General features: G+C 32.8%; 2 protein-coding genes across 2 annotated transcripts; one reads left to right on the plus strand and one right to left on the minus strand.

Moving 5' to 3' along the window:
* The first annotated feature begins 4,004 nt into the window (after positions 1-4,004).
* LOC148569447 (uncharacterized) lies at positions 4,005-4,619 on the plus strand. The gene has a single exon (XM_088485050.1). The coding sequence runs from the start codon at positions 4,005-4,007 to the stop codon at positions 4,617-4,619; it is 615 nt and encodes a 204-aa protein (XP_088341176.1).
* Positions 4,620-19,823: 15,204 nt separating this feature from the next.
* LOC107635231 (subtilisin-like protease Glyma18g48580) lies at positions 19,824-25,137 on the minus strand. Its single transcript, XM_016338637.3, has 11 exons — positions 24,998-25,137; positions 24,787-24,896; positions 24,564-24,661; positions 24,293-24,451; positions 23,200-23,323; positions 21,786-22,332; positions 21,580-21,674; positions 21,219-21,470; positions 20,976-21,090; positions 20,669-20,885; positions 19,824-20,450 (listed from the first exon to the last, which is right to left on the minus strand). The coding sequence occupies exons 1-11, from the start codon at positions 25,085-25,087 to the stop codon at positions 19,906-19,908; spliced, it is 2,352 nt and encodes a 783-aa protein (XP_016194123.1). The 5' UTR covers positions 25,088-25,137; the 3' UTR covers positions 19,824-19,905.
* Positions 25,138-25,504: the final 367 nt, after the last annotated feature.

Here is a 25,504-nt window from a genome sequence, read left to right on the forward strand (position 1 = left end):
CCTGCTTTCATGCCAAAGTTGGTTTTTGAGTTTTAAAAGCCAAATCTCATACTTCTAAGCCTCCGATCTCACCACTTATGTCTTAAATCATTATGATATGCCTAGCAATGAGAAAAGGATCTAGTGAATGTGGTAACTTACGAGTGAAGCAAGGGGAAAAGTAATGATCAATGATGATCAAAGATGATTATATGAGATATGGAGGATGACGGTGGAAGTACCGTGTATGCCATGAACCGAAGGGCTGTATTTATTGATAAATGGCTGGTTCTCGATTGAACCTTGAGTTGGATGGCTGAGTTATTGCCGGATACGGTGGAGCCATGTTGATAAATTGGCTAGTTCTGGATTAAACTGTGAGCCGGATGGCTGAGTTATTGCCGGGTTACGGCAAAGCCATTATGGATTATGGCTGAGTATAAATGCATATATGATAAATGAACGAATATGATAAATGAATAATGATGGAAAATGTTGAATGTAAGTATGCTTGTGTTTTCTCTCTGGTTGTAAGGGTGACAGGGCACCGATACCCTCTAATGGCGACAGGGCGCAGATACCCTCTAATGGCGACAGGGCGCAGATACCCTCTAATGGTGACAGGGCACATATTCCCTCTAATGATATTAATGCGCAATAGAGAGACTGTGCCCGGGTTAGCTACCGGACACGTCGGGTTGGCTTGATAACCGACAGATGATATCATCAGCCATAGGGCAGGCATTCATCATTTGCATATGTTTGAATTGTTTGGGTTTGCCATTTGTTTTGGATTTCTACATCATATATGCCATGTTACCTGACTATATGCTACTTGTTCTACTTGTACCATATTTGTGTATTACTTGCCTGTATTGCTTGTGTTTATACAACTCAGAGGCCCCTCATGCTGGTGTCGGTGGGTGTGAGGACTGTTCTTGATGGGATGAATTGATGATGCGATTGTATGATGATGATGATTATCGAATGAGATAATTGGAACTCCCTGGGTAGACGCAGTGATGTGGTTTCACTAGCTCCAGGCGAGGGTATGATGTATTGATATAGAATTGCTGAGGCAGAACAACTGGTGATAGTTTTCCTTATGATTCTGAGTCTGACTCGTGGAAGAGTCAGCGAGTTTGGAAACATGTGTAACAGGAACTAGATTTAGTATCCCCTTACGACAGTTGCCTATTCATGGATTAGTGAGAATTTAGGCTGGATATTTGAAGAAGTTTAGGATGCTCAGTGAGTTTTTATTGCAGTGCATTGTATTTATTTGGCACTTTTACCGTACTGGGAACCCATGGGTCCGGGGTTCTCATTCCGTATATATCTCTTGTTTTTCAGATACAGGTCCAGGTACTCAGAAGTGAGCTGTGGTTCGTCTGAGAGACGGCGAAGATATTTATTTTCTCTACTTTGTGTTTTGCTTAGAATCTCTCCACCTTTGTTTTGAAAAGATTATATTATGTATTGAACTCTTTTGGAACTTGCCTATAGAGGCTCTTATGTTTCCTTTGGGAGAGATTAGGATATACTGTTGTCATCTACTTTCATACTGTACTCTAGCCGACCTAAACTTCGCGGGTCGCGACTAGTGGCTATTTACTTATGCTATATATATCTATTTGTTATCTATCTCTTAATCTCCTTTATGCCTTGTCCGTATATCGCGTTTGGCTTAGCAGTTTAACTTTTCGTTGTCGAAACGTGAGTGATACGTCTTCGCGATTTTATTTCTACTCTTTTCAGACTTCTCGATTAATACTCCTTTCGAAAATTACCTATATTTATATATGAAAAATCCACCTGAGAGTCGTACCACCGTAATATCATTGACTTATGACTCGAGCATAAGGATTTGAATATTAGGGTGTTACAGTCTGGGAGTAACTGAAAGAAAAATCAGAACCAAAAGATAGTTTCCCAGTCAAGTGCTTGTGGTGTTTTTGTGTCAAGTAAAGCTTGAGACAAAGTATTTAAAGTCACAGCTAGGCTCAAGGTGCAAAGCACCAAAGAAAAGAGAATGAAAGAAATTTTGCTGTGTTCAAGGATTAAACCAAAGTATGAAAGCCAGAGAATTTATAATATTATCCGGATTCCAATTCCAAATGACAGTGACATTCCTCTGATTCAAAGGATAGTGAGATGCCATAACTATTCAGGATTGTAGTGTATAAACCCCACTTTAAGAAGAGACAGAAGCTTAATTGAACACTCACTTTTCATGTAAATTCACATCCTAAGCCTATATTAGTTTTGGTTGCTTGAGGACAAGTAACAATTCAAGTTTGGTGTTGTGATGCGTGAGCATCTTTTTTATCTTTTCTAGTGAATTTGCATTTGAATTGTTAAGTTTAATCAAGATTTAAATATCTTTTAGCCACTATGGATGCTACTTTGAGTTGTGTGTAATTCTATTTATTTCAAGTAGCATTCGGATGGATTTGATGGAGTTTCTGTAGAAAAAGAGAAGAAAGTGAATGATGCTGTCAACTTTGGCCTCCTTGTACTCCAATAGGAATAACTTGAGCTACAGAGGTCTAATTGATGTGATTTCAGTGACATTGGAAAGCTAACTTTCAGAGCTTTCCAACGATATAAAGTAGTATATACTTTCCTCCTATTTGGTATGGTCAAGGTGGCGCCTAACTTGAAGTTTCTCAAGTTAGGCGCTAGAACATCAAAGCTTGCACGTGAATTCAGTCAAGGTGGCGCCTAACTTGAAATTTCTCATGTTAGGCACCACATGAAGGAGCCAGCAGCAATTCCATTTGGCCATGGCAAAGTCTAACTTCACAAATGTGAAGTTAGGCACCAATACTAGTATTTGCCATGGTCCCCACGCAAAAAGAAGTATTCGAAGATTTTGTTTTATATTTTGATTAAACTTTTATTTTATTTATAAATAGGAAAATATATTATTTAGTTTTATAAAATATATTTTACATTAATTAGGATTAGATATAAAAGGGAAAAGAATCAGCCCTTCGGGGGCTTCTCTTCTCTCGGATCTCATTCTGCACTTTACAGTTTTTCAGAATCCTTATTTTCTCGCTGAATCATGAGCAACTAAACCTCCACTGTTAAGGTTAGGAGCTCTGTTTATTGTATGGATTGATACTATTACTTTTCTATTTCAATTCATGTACTGATTTCAGTTTCAAGAATTATTTTCGTTCATCATCTTATGAATCTGGATGGAACGGAAGTATGACCCTTATTCTAATTGAGTTCTTGCAAACCTTGGAAAAGCTCTTTACCTGAACAACAGTTTGAAAACAAATTCTCCTAAATCACTGATTATCTAGACTTAACGGGATACGTAACATATAATCCTCTTATATTTGAATAATTAGGATTTCTGTGGCACATAAACTAGTTTTGAACCTAATCCTCTAATCGGAATCAAGTGACCAAGTAATTGGCAGTTGAAAAAGGATAGAGGAGACTAAAAAGGTCTAAGAAATTAGGGTTTAGTCACATATAGTTTGCCATGAATTGAATCTTACATGATTAAAATAGTTGGTAAGAAATAGAAATCCAAAAGATAAACAACTCCGAAACCTTAACTGTTTTCTCATATATATTTCACAATCCATTTACTGCTTGCTTTCTAATTCTCTGAATTTACTGTTTAATGTTATTGAACTCTCAAACACCATTTTCTGTTTGTTTGACTAAGTAAATCACTCAACCATTGTTGCTTAATCCATCAATCCTCATGGGATCGACCCTCACTCACCTGAGGTATTACTTGGTACGATCCGGTGCACTTGCCGGTGGTTATAAATTCCGCACTATCTGCCTACCTCAATTGGACAGAGTTCTGTTACAATAATTATTTTCACTCTACCATTGAAATGTCACCACATGAGGCCTTGTATGGGTTTTCTGTCAGAACTATACCCGACTATACTAGTTGCTCTTCTTTTGTCCAAGATGTGGATGATCTATTGCGAGTCAGGAAGATTCTTGACATGGAACTCCAATTTCACCTCTAGCAAGCCCAAAAACGCATGAAACGCCAAGCTGACTCTCATAGGCGTGAAAAATCATTCAATATTGGTGATTTAGTTCTTTTAAAGCTCCAAACATATCGGCAGGGGTCGGTAGTGACGCGAGGACATTTGAAGCTTGGTAAGAAATATTTTGGACCATTTAAGGTGCTCCAAAGAGTGAGAACCGTCGCCTACAAGCTGGAGTTGCCAGTTGGAAGTGCAATTCATCCTGTTTTTTATGTTTCACTATTGAAGGAGTTTAAGAGTGAGTCTATTGTGGCAGGGGGCATCAACGAGCTTCCTCTTTCGCTGCCCTTTGAACCAGTGCCGATAGCCATTATTGATACTAGAACCTTGCAGCTTGATGATGGGTCTCAAGATGTTCAAGTGTTGGTGGAATGGCAAGGAGCACTAAGAGAGGAAGTAACATGGGTGAGTTGGACTGAATTGGTGAGAATGTATCCTGCGGAAGACTTTGAGGACAAGGTCATTGTAATAGAAAGAGTGATTGATACGAACAACTCAATTTATGATGGGCTGAATACACCAATTGCAGATTCGGCAATTCATAATGGACCAAATACACCAATTACAGATCCAACAAGAAAGAAAACAAGAAAATCACTTGTGTAGATGAAAGATTATGAAGTAAGATGTGGAAGTGCGTCACGGAAATTATTATATTATACTGAAGTAGAGAGTTAGTTACAACAATAGAAAAAATGCTATGTATAAAAAAAGAGTAGTACAATAGAAGATGATAAGCATTTTCATATGGAAGATTGTTAGAGTATTTTTTTTGAGTCAGGATTTTTGCTATTACTGATATACTATATTTATATTTTTCACTATTTTATTAATTATTTGATAATTTTCTACATCGTTATATATTTTACTTGCTGATTTTGTTTTTATGTGAATTGTATTTTGGTTAGCCTATTATTTTGAATCCTATAACTTCTAGTTCTAAACCCTAAATATTTTTTTAACAATACAGATTAAAAAATAATTTTAAAGTAAAACAGTTGACTAATATTAATTAATTACAAGTTAATTTTTTATTATATTTATTCATCATTGAATTACAAATATATTAGTCACCAAAAGAAAAAGAAAAGAAAATTAAAATATATATGTAGAATAGTACTGTATACTATTAATTGGCTCTACTATATTAGCCTTTTTTTTTCTCTTTCTAATAATTGTATTTACTAGATTTGATGGAGTTAATAATAAATATAAATTCGTGGAAATTAAGATTTAGTTTGATAAAGTTTTAATTTTTTAAAAGTAGCTTATAAAAGCTAACTTTTAAAAGATAATTTTTTAAAAGTTGTAGTATTTATGTTTGGTGAATCAAATTAAGAATAGCTTTTAATAAACACAAGCAACAACAATTACGTTTGGTAAAATAGCTTTTAAAATTTAAAAATACTATAATAGACACAAATGCAAGTATTAAATTTGAAAATTAGTTAATATACGAAGTTATATTAGATTTTTAAATTTTAAAAAATACAAGTCAACTTTAAAAAACTCTATTTTAGGTGCTTTCAAAAGTATCCCGATCTTTTAAAAACTGCAAGTACAAGTACATGATCTTTTTTATTTACCAAACATAAAATGAGGAATTTGAACTTTTAAAAAGTACAAACACCTCTTCAAAAAATTTTACCAAACCAAATTTAAGACAAACGATAACTATAATTACTTCTAAAATATATTCTCAGTTGACGAAATAAAAAGTATTTATAAATTATAAACTATAAATACAGAGGAAAGTATAACTTTTTAATAATAACTTTTAAGAAGTCACCAAAAAAAAAATAATAATAATAATAACTTTTAAGAGATCAATTGGTATTTCACCATAAAAGTTCCTTTCCCTCACCACATTATTTTCGACTTAACATTATTTTATAAACATAAAATACTTCTTATTTTCTTAATATATCCGCAAACAGCCTTTTAATTACTAAATGAATAACGGTGGAGATTAACTGCGCTCTACTCCTATTATTCATTCGAGCTTATATTTTTTTTAATAATCAATTGACTTTAACTCAAAAAACAAAACTACACAAAACTATTTTAGGGAAAGATACTCTTCTAATATTTTTAGAAAATTGAAGCCAAATCATATTAGAAAGTGAATCATAAACAACTAAGTAAATAATTTAGTTGTATTTAAATTTAGTTAAGTTATTCACACAAAATTTTTCAGGGTGATTGAAAACTCTTTAGAATTTAATTTTAGTGTTTAAAACAAAAATATTTAAATTAGTTTATATGAAATTCAATTCAATTTTATTATTTTTTTTCTCAAAATTAGTTTCAAACTAAATAAGTCTGATTTGAAATTGTATTCTATTGGGATTTCATTTAAAATTTAAAATGTCTTTATAATCTAATAATGCCTTTATAATTTAATTATTTTTTTTTAACTTTTCTCTCACTCACTTTCTTTCAAAGTCTCTCACCCTTTAACACACATTCTCTCTTCTTTTACCACCTTCGTTCCTTTCTCTTTTTTTTTTTTTAAAACTCACTTAATATAATATATACTTTTTTTTAAGTTCTATTATATAGATCTAAAAAAAATCCACACGTATAAATTTTATGTGTTTAATTTAGATTAATGACATACATACACTAAGCATTTACCAATACGTCTGAACATTAATGACACTAAGCGTTTGTCAATACATCTAAACATTTCAAGTGAACAGTCACCAAAAAAAAAAAAACATTTCAAGTGAAGTTGTGTCAATCATGATACTACTAGTAAAAAGTAGCATAATTTCGTTCTATTTTAATAACATGAATTAGTTATTATAATTTACGGTTAATAACTAATTTTTTTTACTTACTATGTCATTAAACTACTCAACAAGTTGTTTCTTGATAGTTGATGTTTGTTTTTTGTTATTAGTTTGTCGATAGAATCAACTATAAAAAACCATTTAATTTTTTAATTAATAAATATTTTTTAAATTTAATATTTTTAGATTAATCTAATTTTTATTTTTTTAAAAGAAGTGAAAAAATTTTAATTGAAAAAAATTTTAATTAAAAAATATAATTTTTTAATTATTTTATATAATTTAATAAATAAATATATTTATTATTTGAGAAAAAGACAAAAAAGTTCTTGACCTTTGATCCGTGAACATTTAAATTCTCGACATTTTCAAAACTTGGGTCTGTTAGACCCAACGAAAAAATCAAACGTGATTCCCATATGGATGCACATATGAGAGAGTTTTAAAATGAGACAAATTAAACCCAGAGATCAATATGTTCAAATTTTAAAGAAGTTAGGAACTTATATATTTTTAAATCTTTAAGAATTTAAATGTCTGCAAACTAAAAAGCCAAAAATCGATTTATTTTTTTCTCTTATTATTTAAATATGATATTAAATTAATAAAAAATAAAGTTATAAAACTATAATTCATTTGACATTTTATAATTTTATTAATTCGTTCCAAACATTAAAATTGAATTCATTTCTATATCATTAAAAGTTTCTAACTTTTTAAACATACCATTCAGAATACATTAATTAATTGTCACATTTCACTTCTTAACTAGCAAAGTCTGATTTGCTGCTACAAGAGAAAAAAACTATATGAGAGTCATAAAAATAGTTCTGACAAAACTTCAAAACTATTTGAGTTTATTTTTACTTGGATGCTGTTATATCATCATTGAATAAACGATAAAAAAAAACTCAGAAAATACCCTAAAATTTTGCTAAAGTAATTAAACAATTATCCAGAGTTGCACTAAAGACTGCGATGAAACTGTCATGGTGATTTCGGAGGATGCGATTATAAGCCACCGATCTCAAGTCAATAACAGACTCATTTGTGTTGAATTTTATCCAAAAATCCAGTAAAAACGCCAAAGAATGTAAATAATAGATTATTCAACCAATTGAATATTACTCTTACTCAAATTAACTTAGTGTCATTCAAAATATCATTAATTTAATTATTTGAGCTTATATTTTGCTAATAGTAATAGCTCAAATGGTATAGACTTCCCATAATCAATTAAGAGGTTGCGGATTCGAGTCTCCAAAGAATTAAGTGAAAAAACATAAAATATAAGATGAAAAGACACCACATCCAACTCAAAACCTTAAAGTAAAAAGTTAATGGGTCTCTCATCTTATAAACTATTCACTCTTCCTTACTTTTTTTTTTATGTGAGACTAACTTCAACACTCTTCACACTTGCAACATTAACAATTTGTACTTCATTTTTGTAAATCTTAGTTATTAGTTCACCTTTTATACAAAGAAGAAAAGACATATTTCCCGGGTTAATTATTATATTCATATACCTAACGGCAATATGTTTTGTCATGTTTCACTATTTCAAGTTGTTTGAGCTGATTTTGGTTAGCGACCAAACAACTTTTTAGGTGGAGAAAAAGAGTCTACAACCCTTCATGAGTTGTCAAATATTAATAATTGTGATCACTATATATATACACATTGAGAAAATACTATATAATGTTCATTTTTATTTTCCTTTTGGGACTCCATTTGAGAAGGATCACTAGTGTTTAAGTTGATAATTTATTTTAGATAATTTTAAAGAAGTTCGATTCAAAATTGGAGACAATAACAACTATTGTAATATTGCACTATTTCTTTCGACATTGTCATCAAGAATAATTCAACACTACTTGATAAAAGTTGATATATGATTGTAAGATTTCATAAAGGTTACTATTGTAAAAGTATACTTTGATCTAGGGTGCTGAAATATCATAGTATATATATAAAATGCTGCTCCAATATGGATCACATTGTCCTTGTATAGAATATAAATAACGTTTTGAAGGTTATGAAGATAAAATCAGATTTGGTACAACAGTCAAAACCATTATGAATGAAATTTGTTTCAATAAAACAACAATGCTAGGAACCAATAGGGTACCAGTCAAAAACCAGCTAAATACTTCTAGGTGAATCCAAAACTTTTATATAGATAATGCTTATATTAGACATTAGGATATTTTTTCTATTAAATATTAAAATGTTTCTTTTTCATACTAAATGAATGTTCTTTTATATATTTTATATATTTTTTATATACTAATAAAAATTGGGATTGTTGAAAGTTCCATAATTCCCGTCCTTATTTCTCCAACATATCATTCAAAATTTTAGTTTGGGATGAGAAGCAATTAATATTAAATATTATAAATTAAAAACAAATAAAATTAATTAAATATAATTATAAATTAATTAAATTATTTATTTTTTAGTTGATCACTTTTGGTTCTATATATTTTTCATAATGAAATGATATATAAGAAATCGTGTTTAAGACTCAAGTCAAATTAAAGGATTTGCTTGATCGTAATTGGTTGTACGAGTAATAAATATCTATATAGAAATCAAAACGGATAAAGATCTTGCCAACAAAGAATATCCTCTTATATTAGGACTTCATATTCTTTATTTTCATATTCCTAATGAGATTTAAGGTTTTGAATAGTGATGATGTGGGGGGGATGATAGTGTAATTCCTTTTCTTTATTGGACGTTCGTTAACCTCGTTTCATTTAAAAAAAAAAACCACTCATAGCATTAAAATCTAACTTCAAAAGAGAGTATATCTAATATTCGTTTCAGACCAGCTAATTTAATCTTAAAATCTTATAATAACTATGAATTTTTAGTTATTTCTAACATTGTTTATAAAATACGATAATGTCAAAGGATAATATTTAAAATTATCTTATATAATATAATATTTATTATTTTATATATAATATTTGTAATTATATATTTATTATATTTAAAATTATACAATTATTTTAACGATAATTAATAAATACTAAATAAAATAATTTTAAATTGATTGAACTGATTTTTTAAATATTATTGTATAAAATATTGGTTTGATCTCAATGAATATTACATGTCACACAATTAATAATAAATGGGATGACACATGGCATTAACACTATTAATTACACGCACGTAATCTTCATTAAATCACAAATGACCTAGCTAACTTGGTTATCGAATTTGTTCCTAATTTGGGACACAATCCAAGATCAGCTTAATTCCAATTTGATCGGAATGAGATCTTTATTATTATCCTAATTAAATATATAATAATCTTATTTTATGAAACCTATATAGTAGGTTAAAAGTTTTAATTGGAGAAAAGGAAAGGATCGGAAAAGGTTTATGGGGACTACCAAAATTTTTTAGAGAAGACGATAATGTTATTAAAGATTTAAAGGTTCCCTTTATCTATATAATTTGAGTAACTCATTTAAGCAATATAGTGGGGCACAATGGAAACCTCTTTGTTAATGCAGGAAACTAGTACTATTTTAACACGAATATTAATTATGTATAGAGAAAAAAAAAAAGATGTTTCCATTGAAAAAGACTTGGTCTATATCTTCACAACAATGTACAAAATGGGATAAATGCTATGAATTAAATAAGAACAACTTTTTGGCCATGTTGTGTGTAGTGTGTACCACCTGAATTGATGAACGTAGGGTATATGCCCTTTAGTTCATGAAAGGTTTTTTGGGTCCTAAAAATGGTTGAGTATCACTTTACAAGTTTGAGAAAGGTACTCTTCTCCTTTTGTAAAAAGAAAGGTATACTTTATTTCCAAGGGTTCTTAGGGAAGTGAATGTATTTAATGTTTTATAGAAATAATAATTGTGGCAAGTTGCAATTGGATCCTTAAACCTTCTTTCTATATTGTATAACATAACGGATAGATTATTGAAAGTGACACTGATTGAGGTATTTCAACCATTAGGTTCTTCTTAAATAATAACATTGAAAAATCAAAAGGTAAAATTCTAATTATTTTAAATAATAAAATTATAAATTTATCGGTGATGATTACATATTATTTTTTCTTGTCTTAGAAGATAGAATAATCTATGTTCTAAAAATAGAGAAAATAAAAAATAAAACTATAATTATAATCACTTTATCATTATCAATTTATTTTTATTATATAAATTTTAAAATGCATAGTATACATTTTTGCATCAAACATTTTGACATGACGGATTTTATATCTTTTTGATAATTTTGTTGATTATTTTGTTATTAGTATTTTGATTTACAGTTTATAAGTGCATATTTTAAAATCAATATCTTTTCTTGTATTTTTCAAGATGAATGCATATCTTTTGGTTTGTTGTGAATGTCACGTATTAGTGGGTTACTAGTAGAATTTATTATTTTTTGTTGGTGAAAACTCAGGTGCAGTCGACTTCATGTGAAGTTGATATCTAAAAGCTGTTAAATAATTTGATTGATTTGACTAAATTTTCATCTAACGGCTCTCAGGTATCAACTTCACGTGAAGTCGACTTCACCTCAGTTTTTACCTTTTTTGTTATTATTTTTAATTATTAGTTCAATTTCTTTCATTTAATAATTTAATAACTTTTAATCTATATTTTTAAATATTAATAGTTAATTACTGACAAAAAATAATAAATTCTATTGGCCTTTTAATATTTTTTCATGTCATAATAATAATAATAATAATAATAATAATAATAATAATAATAATAATAGAAGAGAAAAAGAGGTAGTACGAGAAGAAAAAAAATAATATTATTTAAAAGATATTAATTTTGACAAAAAGATGAAATAAAATATTTTAAATACTAGAGACCATATTAGAATTTAATTTAAATGTTAGGAGTTAAAAAAAATACTTTATCTTAAAAATTATATGTATAAGGAATGGATTGATTAATTTTGTTGACATATATATAAGAAATATATGAGTTTAAACGATAGAATTTTAATTTGACTATACAAAAGATTTAATAGCTATAAAATTATAAAGTTTTAATAAGAATAGAAAAAAATTATAATAATGAATTGTAATTACTCATTTGATTATTTTTACAATTTAGGTGACCTTTCATTTTAAAAAAAATAAAGAAAAGTATTATGTCATTTAATAAATTTGGTGGTTTTAGCATATTAGATAGATAAAAATTAAATATCATTTATACAATAAAATCAATCATTTATATATAAATATATGTGTAATTTAATTTATTTTTATATATATTTTATATTCTAATATGTATTTTATATCAGTAATTAAACTTTGCGATTAATTTTAGTGTGCACTTAATATAATTATATTCAGCTAGATATTAAATAAATAGATAAGAGTGGGTGGAAAGGTGGTCCTTTGATCCACTAATTATTTTTGAAATGGTTGTTTAAGTGTTGTTACTTGTTATGTGGGATGGTGGGTGAAAGCAGTGTTATTCACAAAGATGGCCGATTGGCAGGGACCCGACCTCATGAAAACGAGAGAAGAAAAAGAAGCTGCTCTGTCTCGCTGCCAAACAAGTATCTATTATATTCCCTGTATTTTCTCATTTTTGGTCCAATATAATAAATTTTCAGCTTCATCCACTAATTATTTTTATGACAAATAACAAGATGGCAGTTGAGCCGTTGGGCAATAACATTTGTTTATTTATTTATTTTGGTCAAGGCAATAACATTTGTTTATAAATATAACAAATTGATATTAAAAGTGCCATGTCCCTTTTAAACTTTTTTTATTCTCGAACAAAATGAATTTCAATAATGAATCCATGTTTTTGACCAAAAAAAAAAAAAAAAGAAAGATACCAATACCATCAGATGATAATTCCGTTTTTTTTTTTTTTGGTTCAACTTCCAATACTTGTCTATTTAGTCATGGAATTACCAATATCTTTTTTTTTTGTCTACAATATTTTTTAGTTTGACGGTCTAAAGATTAATCTGTTGTGAATCTGAATTTTATTTAAGAATCTACCGTTGATTAATGAATTGCTACATATACAATATGAGATTCGGTTCCGCTACATTACCAACAGCATATCTGTCAATTTCTGTCAACTCTTATTTATAATTGTGTTTCATGGAAGTGTGTTCGTGGATGTGTCTAATAAAAATGTCTTTTTTATAGCTGTGTTTAATAGAAATGTCTTTATAAATATATTTTCTGGATGTGTCTCTTTATATATGTATTTAAAATATATTAATTATTAGACACATCCACGAACACACTTCCATGAAACACAATTATAAATAAGAGTTGGCAGAAATTGACAGATAATATGTTGGTACCCTATACTTTTCCTATGAGATTTAAACCTCCAACACTTACTTATGGCGGTAGAACTACCAACACTTTGGTTTTGCTCTTCTATTTTTGTTTGTTCCGAGTTCAAGGCTTATTAAGGCCCAGAATGTTTGGATCAAAGCTTTTTTTTTGGTCAGGAGAATGTTTGGATCAAAGTTGAAGCTGGCTTATTACTGATCCCTCCTTATTTGGCCCATACTTGCCTTTTTCTGAACAAATTTTTTGTTAAGGAACATCTATGTAATTACATAGAATCTTCTTTCTTTGTCAAAACTTTAAAAGTAACCGTTAGCAAAAAGCTATTTTCTCTCCGTACAGTTTCTTTCCGTCTTTCCTTTCTTCCATATGACCGTTAACGGGAGGCCGGAAAATAATCCGGCCGACCACCAACCCACCGAACAGGAACGTGATCTCCTACAACGAAGCATTAAAAAAGTGAGAAAGGGTGAGGAGGGATTCACTGGCACCTCCATCCTCACTCCAAGAATTGAAGACTGGATGCTGGAAGAACCGGAACCCGGTAAAAGGTCATATGCTAATATGGTCCGAGGAGAAAACCCAGAAGATGAGATCGAGCTGGGAGACTCTGAAGATGACGACATGTCAAGGGAAGAAGGCAGCCAACCTGAAGACATCCCTGAAACAGAAAACGAAGAAACAACAGATAAACATAACAATACAAGCAAATCAGATATCAAAGTGGTGGACTTGGGGGAAGGCCTCTTCAACATCCTGATCAGTGAAGCAGCGGAACGTGAACTATGGAAACCTTGGTGGAGGTCTCTAATAGTCAAACTGCTAGGAAGGAAAATAGGCTATGCAGCCATGAAGAGAAGATTGGAAACTATTTGGGGCAGATTTGGTGGTATTGATGTCATAGATTTGGGAAATGATTTCTATATCGTTAAATTCTTGGCACAGGATGATCTTGATCATGCTCTACTAGATGGTCCTTGGAAGATATATGACCACTACTTGGCTATTAGGCTGTGGGAACCAAACTTCAATCCTCTTCTTACAACCATAGACAAGATCACAGCTTGGGTTAGATTACCCGGACTCCCCATAGAGCTCTACAATGACCAAATTCTAAGGAAGATAGGAGATCTCATTGGAAAAACTTGCAAGGTTGACTACAACACCTCCCATCTCTGTAGAGGAAAGTTTGCAAGATTGTGCGTGGAGGTTGATCTCACGAAACCTCTCCTTGGGAGATACATGGTCAATGGAAAGCTATACAACATAGAATATGAAGGTATACATCAAATATGTTTTACTTGCGGAAAAGTGGACCATGATCAAAAGAATTGTGCCATGGGAAAAGAAAGAGTAGAACAGTCCAATGATAAGCAAGATGCCAATAAGGATCAAGCGGGAAATGAAGCCTACAACCAAGCGCAAACAGGGAACAATAATCAAACAAAACAAGATGACAAAGAAGAAACCAGTAGAAAGGACAAAGGAAAAGCCATAATGAATCAGAGCAATGACAATTTTGGCCCTTGGATGGTAGTCCAAAGACAAAGAAGGGGGAAAAAAGAATCAAAAGAAGAGGGCACTAAAAATGGAGCAGGTACCAGCAAGACCACAGAAAAGAAAAGGGATATTTCAAGATTTAGTGTCCTCGAAATAGAAGAACCACAGCAAGGTACTGAAGAACCACAAGCAAACAACGAAGCCGAAAACACCCACCAGAACAACAACACAAGCCAGCACCATATGACAAAAGCTAAACCCCAACTAGAACAACAAACGGAGGCAATAAGAGGAAGCAAGTCCAAAAACACAAGTTCCCAAGCCAAACAATACACAAGAAAAAATCTAGTTACAAGGAACCAAAAGAACATACAACCTGAAGTAGAAACCAAAGACATTCCCAGAAGCCGTCAAGAAGCGGCATGCAAAGAAAACTGGATAGAAGCTAATGATGACACTCAAGATCAGGAGGAACAACATGCAGAAAAAGAGACAAATACACAGCAAAATATGGAAGAAGACAAACCACCTGACCCCACACACCTATCGGAAAGCAGAAGAGAAGATATGGAGTTAGAAATTCAGAAGGAAATATCAAAATTAGTTGAAGGGGTTGACTTTGAAACCCCACCTAGCAAGGGTTGGAAAGATGAAGAATCTGCAGATATGCAGTTAAACTAATTTCTTTGTTTTTTACAATGATCATTATGTCATGGAATGTTAGAGGTGCGGCTAGTGCGACTTTTAGACGCACCCTCAAAGAATACATGAGACAATACAAGCCTGATATAGTTATTTTGATGGAAACAAGAATTAGTGGTGACAATGCTAGGAACACCATTAGGAACTTGGGATTCAGCTATTACATTATTGAAGAAGCCCAAGGTTTTGCAGGAGGAATCTGGATTTGTTGGAATGATAGCGAGTACAATATTACCCCCATAGAACAACACCCACAATTTATACACACCATTGTTAAAAGACCCAGGAGAGAAGACTGGTGCCTTACCGCGATCTACGCCAGCCCCCAAAGCCATAATAGAAGAACCCTTTGGCCTCACCTCCAAAACATTGCAAATGCAATGAATAAGGCTTGGTTGGTCATAGGAGACTTCAATGAAATCAAAGACAGTTCAGAAAAGAAAGGTGGAGGTAACACGGACACTAGATCATGCAGAAACTTTGCGGCTTGGATCAACAACTGCGGCTTGATTGACCTAGGTTTCGTAGGCTCAAAATTCACTTGGAGAGGACCTCAGTGGGAAGGACAAGATAGAGTTTTCAAGAGACTTGATAGATCCCTTGCGAACTCCCAATGGAGGCTTTCCCACCAAGAAGCCACGGTCAATGTCCTACCTAGATCCAATTCGGACCACCACCCCCTCCTTATAACTGAAAATAAAAATCTTAGCAGATGCGGCAATAAACCATTTAGATTTGAGCTCATGTGGTCTACACATCCTGAATATGATGGTTTGCTTCAACAACATTGGAAAAATGATAATAGCCTCATCAGCAACCTCAACAACACCAAAACAGCACTCAACACTTGGAATAAGGAAATTTTTGGTAACATCTTTAAAACAAAAAGAAGGATCATGAACAGATTGGCGGGCATCCAAAGGCATCACTCCTATGGGAACAACCCTTTCTTAGAACAACTTGAAACATCCCTCCAAAAAGAGCTGAATGATATGTTGGACAAAGAAGAAATTTTTTGGCTACAGAAATCCAGAGAACAATGGATTACGGAAGGGGACAGGAATACGAGGTTTTATCATACAAAGACCATCATCAGAAGAAGGAAAAATAAAATTCTGAAACTTAGAGATCAGGAAGGCAAATGGATAGAAGAGGAGCAGCAACTAGAAAACCACGTTATTGATTATTTTCACAATCTCTACAAAGAAGAGGTAAATATAGCTCCTGTACATTCTCTAATAACTTCTTATCCTAATATAGATCCCTCTACTTGCAGAAACTTGGAAGCAACTCCAACAGATGAGGAGATCAAAAGAGCCCTTTACAGCATAGGATCAATCAAAGCCCCAGGAGAGGATGGGTTCCCTGCTGTTTTTTATAAAAACAACTGGGAGCTGTTGAGCAGAAAGACGAGTGACCATATAAAAGACTGCTGGAACAATCCAGAACATATCAAAGACTCCAACACCACCCTCTTGGCTCTTATCCCAAAGACTCAAAACCCGGAGTTTGTCGCCCAATTCAGGCCCATAGCCCTTTGCAATGTGAGATACAAAATCTTGACAAAGATCCTTGTAAAGAGATTGAAGCCCCTTCTTAATGAAAGGATATCTCCGCACCAGTCCAGCTTCATACCAGGCAGGAACATCCAGGATAACATCCTTATAGCCAAAGAAATTATGCATTCCATGAAAAGGATTAAAGGGAAGAGAGGATACATGGCAATAAAGATTGACTTTGAAAAAGCCTACGACAAAATTAATTGGAAATTTATTCAGAGAAGGCTGAGCGACTTCAAGCTCCCTACCAAGATCAGCAACATTATAATGCAAGGGGTACAATCGGTCAACTTTAATATCCTGTGGAATGGTAACAAAACCAAAGATTTCAAACCCGGTAGGGGAGTGAGGCAAGGAGATCCAATATCCCCCTACCTCTTTGTGATTTGCATGGACTATCTATCACAGTACATTGAACAAAAAGTGGAGGAGGAAAACTGGAGTCCTATAAGGGTGGGGAGGAATGACCCCAAAATTTCGCACCTCATGTTCGCGGATGACCTCTTGCTATTTGCGGAAGCTTCTGTCAACCAGATTACTATAATTAAAGAAGTGTTGGAGAACTTTCATGCCATTGCAGGGATAAAAGTCAACAAGGACAAATCCACCATAGTATTCTCCAAGAACACAACAACCCACATCAGACAGGAAATTACTAGCAGAACAGATTTCAAGGAAAATAATGCTTTGGGAAGATATTTGGGGGCTATGATAAACAACAACAGGAAAGGAAAGGAGAAATTCAAAACAGTTATAGATAGAGTCCATAGTAAGTTGAAAGGTTGGAAGAGCAAGTGCTTATCCCTGGCGGGAAGGATCACCTTAGCTCAATCAGCCATCAGTCCCAGTGTAAACTTTGAGATGCAAAACGGAAGGGTGCCTAAAGGAATATGCGAAGAAATTGAGAAGATGCAAAGAGGTTTTATTTGGGGAGACATCGAAACTCAAAGAAAATTTCATGCAATAGGATGGAAAACTCTCTGCTCCCCCAAGCATGAAGGGGGATTGGGCCTAAGAAAACTAAGCGTTATGAATGACGCTTTTCTTATGAAGATAATCTGGCAACTTGATAAAGAACCAGATTCTCTCTGGGCAGAAGTCATTAGACACAAATACTGTAATGGCAACAGACAAATCATACAACCAATAGCAAGAAGAATGGACTCACCTTTATGGAAAGAATTAGTCAAAGTTTGGCCAGAATACAAGAGGAACACATTTTGCCAGATTGGGGATGGACTCTCAACAAACTTCTGGCGAGATCCCTGGGTAGAAGACATAAATAGCCTGCTAGAATTCGCAACAAAAAGCATTTCAGACACTGAATCCGCTGTTTGGGAATGGACCAACAACAAAGGGGAATGGGACACTAACAAATTAAAGGAATACTTACCGGAAGATATTGTGGCCAAGATCACAGCATCCCCACCTCCATCCCTGGACCAAAATGAGGACACAATAGGCTGGAAGCACACGGAGGATGGTGATTTTTCCATTGGAGCTACATACAAAGGCCTGGAGAAATGGACAAAACCCCAACAAAATGATTGGACCAAGATATGGAAATGGCAAGGGCCTCAAAAGGCTAAAACGCTAATATGGAGACTTTTACACGACAGATTGCTAACTAACCAGAGAAAATCCCACACCTTTGGTGGTGATGACACATGCCATAGTTGCAGAACTCAGCCAGAGGACACTTTACATGCTTTCAGAAATTGCCCGATTGCCTCAAGCACCTGGATGATCCTGATAAAACCGGTTGCAGTGCAAGCTTTCTTCAGAACTAATTTGAAGGATTGGATCACTCTAAACCTCAACAATCAACTAGGAACCTCACCAGATACAGAATGGAAAGACACTTTCATCATCACATGCTGGAATCTGTGGAATTGGCGGAACAGAGAACTCCATGAGAACAGCTATCAAAGACCTCCCAATGCAAGCAGGGAGATTTTAAAAAGGGTGCGAGAAATCCGTGAAGCTTTTGACAGAAAGAAAATCTCACCTTTGGGAACTCGGAAGGAAACCATCCATGTGAGATGGAATCGGCCACCATCAGATTGGATCGCACTGAACACAGATGGCGCTATGGAGGGCACGACGATGAAGGCGGGTTGCGGAGGACTCCTTAGAGGCAGCAACGGGAAGTGGATTGGCGGCTTCTCCCTCCACATCGGTCATTGCTCAGCTTACAAGGCTGAGTTGTGGGGCATTCTGAAAGGACTGGATCTAGCCTGGACTTTGGGAATAAGGAAATTAGTTATACAGTGTGACTCCCAAGCTGCTATATCCATGATCAATGGTCAAAAAGATCTCAGCAAACACCCTAATACCTTGATCAGAAACATTAACCAGTGGAAAAAAAAGCCTTGGGAAATTCTTTTTGTAAATATTTATAGGGAGAGCAACAGATGTGCTGATTGCCTAGCTCGAAAAAGTCTAAACTTAGACCCAGGCTTTTATTTTTGGGACCTGCCTCCTAGAGAGGTTATTAGCATCTTAGCTGATGATGAACAAGGGGTTTCTATGCCCCGATTAGTTTGTATTTAGTCTTCTTTTGGGTTTTGGCCCCGATTAATCACCAAAAAAAAAAAAAAAGAATCTTCTTTCTTTTAACAGTCAAAATCATAAATGAAACACATCTAGCCATTTAATAAAGGATCACCAACTTTGATTAGAAAAACAAATATATTCATTAATTTAAATTAAGAAAAACAACTATATATATATATATATTCTTTTTTTTGGTAATTCAACTATATGTATTCTAGAAAATAGAAATGCACAAAATAGTCAAAGGTTATGCGCATTTCTCTAACAATCAACAAGTCGCAGAAAAGAACAAAACTAATAGGATAGCCCATACCAAATAAAAAAACAAAAGCAAAATTATGAACACTAATAGACAGACAAACATCCAAAATAAGAAAATGAACAACTCATATCATGTCATAGGTCATACATAGCCATATATTAATGTATTAATATTAATTAGTATATACTTCTCATGATGTGCGCCTCACAACAATTGGACTTCTAACAATGTGCTTCCCATTTGTCCATTTCAACTCTCCAAATTGATAATTCCCATTCTGACTCACACTTCTTGCCTTCACAATTACTTGGAACCTCTTCTTCTCACCAACTCTCTTGAACGTTAAGGAACTTGGCACCACAACAATGTTAAATCCAGGCAACTTTGCATTTGCAACATATGTTCCTGGAGGTCCAACATTAGTAACCGTGCGAGTAACATTCTCCGCGTCAGATCCGAGATTTGGTAATGTGATTGAAGGGTAATTTAAGTCTGTTACTCTGTGAGATCCAGAGCATATGAAGTTCTTGTTGGAATTGAGTGATGCTATGAGGCTTTGACTGTATCCAGAAGCACATAAGAAGCTCAAGTAATCAAGAATGGTAATGTCATAAACAAGTCCAGGGTCCATGGCTAAGTCTGGTTGAACATGCCCTGAACCATAAGCAAAAGGTGTGGCTAATGTATTATCAAATGCATCTTGTATAGCTCCATTGGTGTTATCTTGAGTAGTTGCTGAAAAAGTGAAGAAAAAGAAACAATATAGTAAGGCATGCATATGAATAATCATATAGCATAACAAAATCATGACTACAACTTGACGTTAAAATGATAGTTGAGAATTGTTAGACGTTTAGTCAAAATGTCAAATCATCTGTCAATTCTCATATGCAAGTGATCGCCTAACAAAATAATTAGCCTTAGGATACACAAGAAATGCATATTTAGAGTACCTGTGGTCATGATTGCGGATTTAATAGCTGCTGGAGACCAATTTGGATGACGAGTTTTGAGAAGACCAGCAACACCAGAGATATGAGGGCATGACATGGAAGTTCCTTGTAGCACATTGAACCGGAACCCGCGGCGTGTGTCTGATGGCAAGTTAGATGCACTTGCTGCTAAGGAATATGAAGCCAGTATGTTTACCCCTGGTGCAGTTATATCAGGCTGAAACACAAAGCAGGGGAATGTTGTTAGAAATTAAAATAAAATTTTGAATAATATGTCAGTAAGGAGCATCAATGACTATATATAAACCTTGAGTATTGATGGTTGAATCGGATTTGGACCTCTAGATGAGAATGAGGCCATAACTGGAGCTGGCTTTGTTCCAAGCAATGTTCTTGCTGCAGACATGTTAATAGTAGGGCTCCTGAAACATTTTTATGTAACCATAAGTTGAAGTGTTGAACAAAAATTTACTTGCAATTAACTATAGTGTTTTAAAATGTTACTTAGAATTTGTTAAGTTATTATATATATGGCATAATTATTACTTACGTGGTACTGTTGTAATAATCATGAACATTTTTGTCCTGGTTATTTTTAGCCACATTTGTAGTGGACAAAACATGAGGCTCAGCTAGAACTGTGTTTCCACTTTGAGCATCGTTTTCCATAACCACTCCAACTGCACCTGCAGATAAAGCTTCTTGGCCTTCAGCAACTGACCTTATTTTCCCACCTCGAAGGCACATGACTATTTTGCCCCTTGCTTTTGCTGGATCGAGTGTTCCAGGCATACAAAGTTGACTGCAATAACGTATAACAAGTGCATATACATGATTAAATTTGCGCGACTTTGTATCTATCTATTATCTTGTTTTTCAATTAATCAAAGTTTTGTAGGATTTGTACTTACGCGTTTTGAATTGTGGCATTAGCAAATCTAGCATCAGATGCAAGGATCAGAGGAAAGGATTGACTGGATGGTAAGTTTACGAAAAGACTGGCTCCCTGGTAATTCAAGTTTACATGAGCATCACCAAATTAATTCAACACATTAAAAAATGTTAAATAAATTTTGAAAAAAGTACGAAATTAAAGTATTTTATGTTAGAAACTTACCGTGACTTGTTGATTGTTACCAAGAGTTACGTTACTGCTGAAGTCCCTATCAATGGTGCTAGCAGCAACCGTGAATACCCATGGAGCCACGTTGACAACACTTGAAGGTGTGGGTCCTTCATTCCCCGCCGAAGCAACAACAACAACGTTTCTTGAAAGCGCATGGAACGCTCCTATGGACACCTCATCGGTGAATATCTCATTAGGGTTTACCTCTGTTCTGCCACCAGCCGAAATGGAGATGACGTCAACGCCGTCGCTGATGGCTTGGTCAATGGCGGACAACACGTCTGCGCCATGGCAGCTTGTCTCGTCGATCGTTGACCAGCACACCTTGTAGGCAGCAACCCTGGCTCTTGGTGATCCACCCTTTGCGGTGCCGTTGCCGTTGCCGAAAACGCTTGCGCCGGGTACGAAGTTGCCTCCGGCCGTTGATAGAGTGTGGGTGCCATGGCCTTCGAAGTCACGTGCCGTGTGCTGTGATGGCGCAATTTTGCCTATGCTTGCCTCGTAACCTTTGCTGAAGTATCTTGCTCCGATTAGTTTCCTGATTAATCATAATATAGTATAAGCTCAATTAGACTAACTAGCCAAGTAATTTTTTTTTAACAATTTAATTTTAATGTGGTAAAAACACAGTTATAAAATCAGATTTATGCTTTTTGACGACATTTTTAAGTAACAAAATTTAAAAGTTAATTATTTTTTTTTTTACTAAAGCCACAACTAGGGACAAACGGGGAAGCTTGTTCCGTCTCGCCAAAAGTCCGTCATCTGAAGGGTTGGTCTGTTTTGCCTCCTCTAGTAAGATGATCTTGAATTTTTCTCTCATCTCATCTAATTGTGTACTAGTAGGTTAGTGGGTCAAACCCACTAAATCTCTTTTTTTTTTTTTATAAATTATTAAATATTAAATTATATATAATTTCATAACCATTTCAATAAATTTATAATTTTTAAAGATATAAAAAATAATTTTTAAATTTATAAACATTAAAGTCTTTATAATTCTAAAACAAAACAAACATTGTCTAAAATATATAATTAAATATCTTTAAGTTTATAATCAATCAAACATAAAATATAATGTAAAATATAACTTAAATTATTTTTAATTATTATCTTCATCCTTTTATAGATTAATAACATTATAAAAATTTATAAAATATTAGTAGTGACCATAAAAACGCCTGGTTCAACCAAAAAACCGCTACTTCCCGCCAACTCTAGCCACAATACATTATTAATTATCATATAAAATTCTTTAACTCTTAATGATATACACGTACAAATTAGTTTATCATTTTTAATATTGGATTGAATTGATAAATCTAGTGCTTCTTTAAATTTGCAATCAAGCATACATAGCAGAACATGCTTGTATCTGCAGAAAATATTATTGAGAAAAGAGAACCTGTTGCATGGAGTTTTCTTTGAACCACGAAATTTGTTAATTTCACACACATTACCGCCACGCCATTTTGCTGGAACAGGACCTATTCCTTTGTCACTAAAACTCTTAGATTCAGGCCAAACACCTGCACGCATATGTAAGATGTGAAATTTAATATAAACAATATATATATATATATATATATATATATATATATATATATATATATATATATATATATATGGTTTATGTTCGAATTATATGATTTGTTTGGGAGCATTTAGATAAAGATGATTTTTAGTAATTAAAATTTAATACATATAATCGATTCAAGCGTGTTATTTTTGTTAAAATTATATCAGACAAATTAATTTAGCCAAAAAATCAGTAAATCAAACTTTAAATTGACTAAATTAATATTCTTTTTTATAAAAAATGACTACAATAACTCTATATATATATATATATATATATATATATATATATATATATATATATTCTTTTTAATTTTGATAAGTCTAAATCCTAACTCCATGATGGCATAGAGATAAGAGAAAGGTTAAGATTTTTTATTCTCAAAAAAAAAAAAATAATAATAATAATAAGAGTATTTTAGTTATTTTATATATATATATTGTAGTCATTTTTATTAAAAAATATTAATTTAGACCGATTCAAAATATAGTTCACTGATTTTTTGGCAAAAATAAATTTATCTTATCTAATTTTGACAAAAATAACATAGTTTAATCAATTATATGTATTAAATTTTAATTACTAAAAAATATTTTTCAAAAAAATGTTTTAAACGTTTTTATATCTAATAAGTAGGTCCCAATTTGTTTACAATTGTCTATTTGTCTCTAGATTTCATAAAAGATTCTTATGTCACAAAGAGTTGTTGTTAACTACAATTTATCAGATAACGAATTATTAGATATTTAATATATTTAATTAAATTATTGTCTAATAATTTTTTAATTATTAATTTAAGATGAAAATAAACAATGGGTTTTCATGGTAATATAATCCTATTGGACCAACTCATTATCAATAATATATGCAGTTCTGATTTTGATTATGAAGTAGCATATGAGATGTGGAGAAAGCTTACCTGTATCAATGTTAGCTATGATTGTATTTTCACCATATCTCCCTTTCTGCCATGCTGTGTTCATACCATTCCTCCTGTGCAGTCCAAGAAACTCCCATGAACGTGTAGTGTGTGGTTTATACTCTTTGCTCAAGAACACTGACACAACATTTGGGTTTTCTGCACCAAATTGAATTCCCAGATAAACATTATTAACTATAAATTTTGTTTATTAATTAAGTCCTGAGCGACAATATTCCTAATAATGGAAAAACTAATATTGCATCCTTACTTGAAATTTGTGCTGCTTCTTCCTCTTCGAGTAGTGCAGCAAAGCCATTTATGTGTTTATTATATGAATAAATAATTGCTTCTTTGGCCTTCTCATGGCTGTGAATTCAATGTGAATGATGATGATCAAAATATATATGCGATAATTAGTCCATTTACTGCATGGTTTTATTGTGAATTACACTTAGTCGATCTATATATGATATGATTGTTTAATTATATACCTTCCCAAGGTTGAAGTTAGTAAATCATGATGAGAATTTGTAGCGGATTCAAGGTCATAAGACGAAGGGTTTGGACCATGAGAATGTGCTCCCAAATACACAATGTAGCACTGAAATTTACAAAATTAGAAGGCTCATTTATTTGAAACACAGTATGAAAAATGAAAAAATAATAGTAATTAGAAGCTAATAATAATAATAAAGATCTTGCCTTTTTGGTGGCTTGTGCAGCATTCAGAAAGAAAGTAGAAAGAAGAAAAGATGAAACAAGAAGATGAAGGTAAAAGATATAACGACCCATATTCTTGATGCTCTTTAATTTTGTGTATACTAATTAATAAGTATATATACTTTCAATTCTATGCATTGGAAGGAGCTCTGCAAAATTTTCTCCTTACTTAATGAAACATCTATCTATTTTTTAAGATAAACAAAGAAAAGAGATAGGGTTGTCTCTTATTATATTATATTACTGTTGGTCTCTTTTTAACTCCTATTAATTTAAGGTTTTCCAGCTCTGATCTATTCATGTATATTTTTCACACTCTCATTTATTTAGTAATTTTTTCAAGGCATGTTCCTTGTGTATGTATATATTAGTTTAATATTTATTTTTAAAAAGCAAAAAGTCTTCATAGAATTTAAAACAAACACCGGAGATGTATGCATGTGTATCGAGAATCTAAGAATATATACCATGCGATTATGTTAGGTGTAT

Source organism: Arachis ipaensis, chromosome B4, assembly GCF_059453495.1.
Source record: "Arachis ipaensis isolate K30076 ecotype BB chromosome B4, ASM5945349v1, whole genome shotgun sequence".
Taxonomy (NCBI): domain Eukaryota; kingdom Viridiplantae; phylum Streptophyta; class Magnoliopsida; order Fabales; family Fabaceae; genus Arachis; species Arachis ipaensis.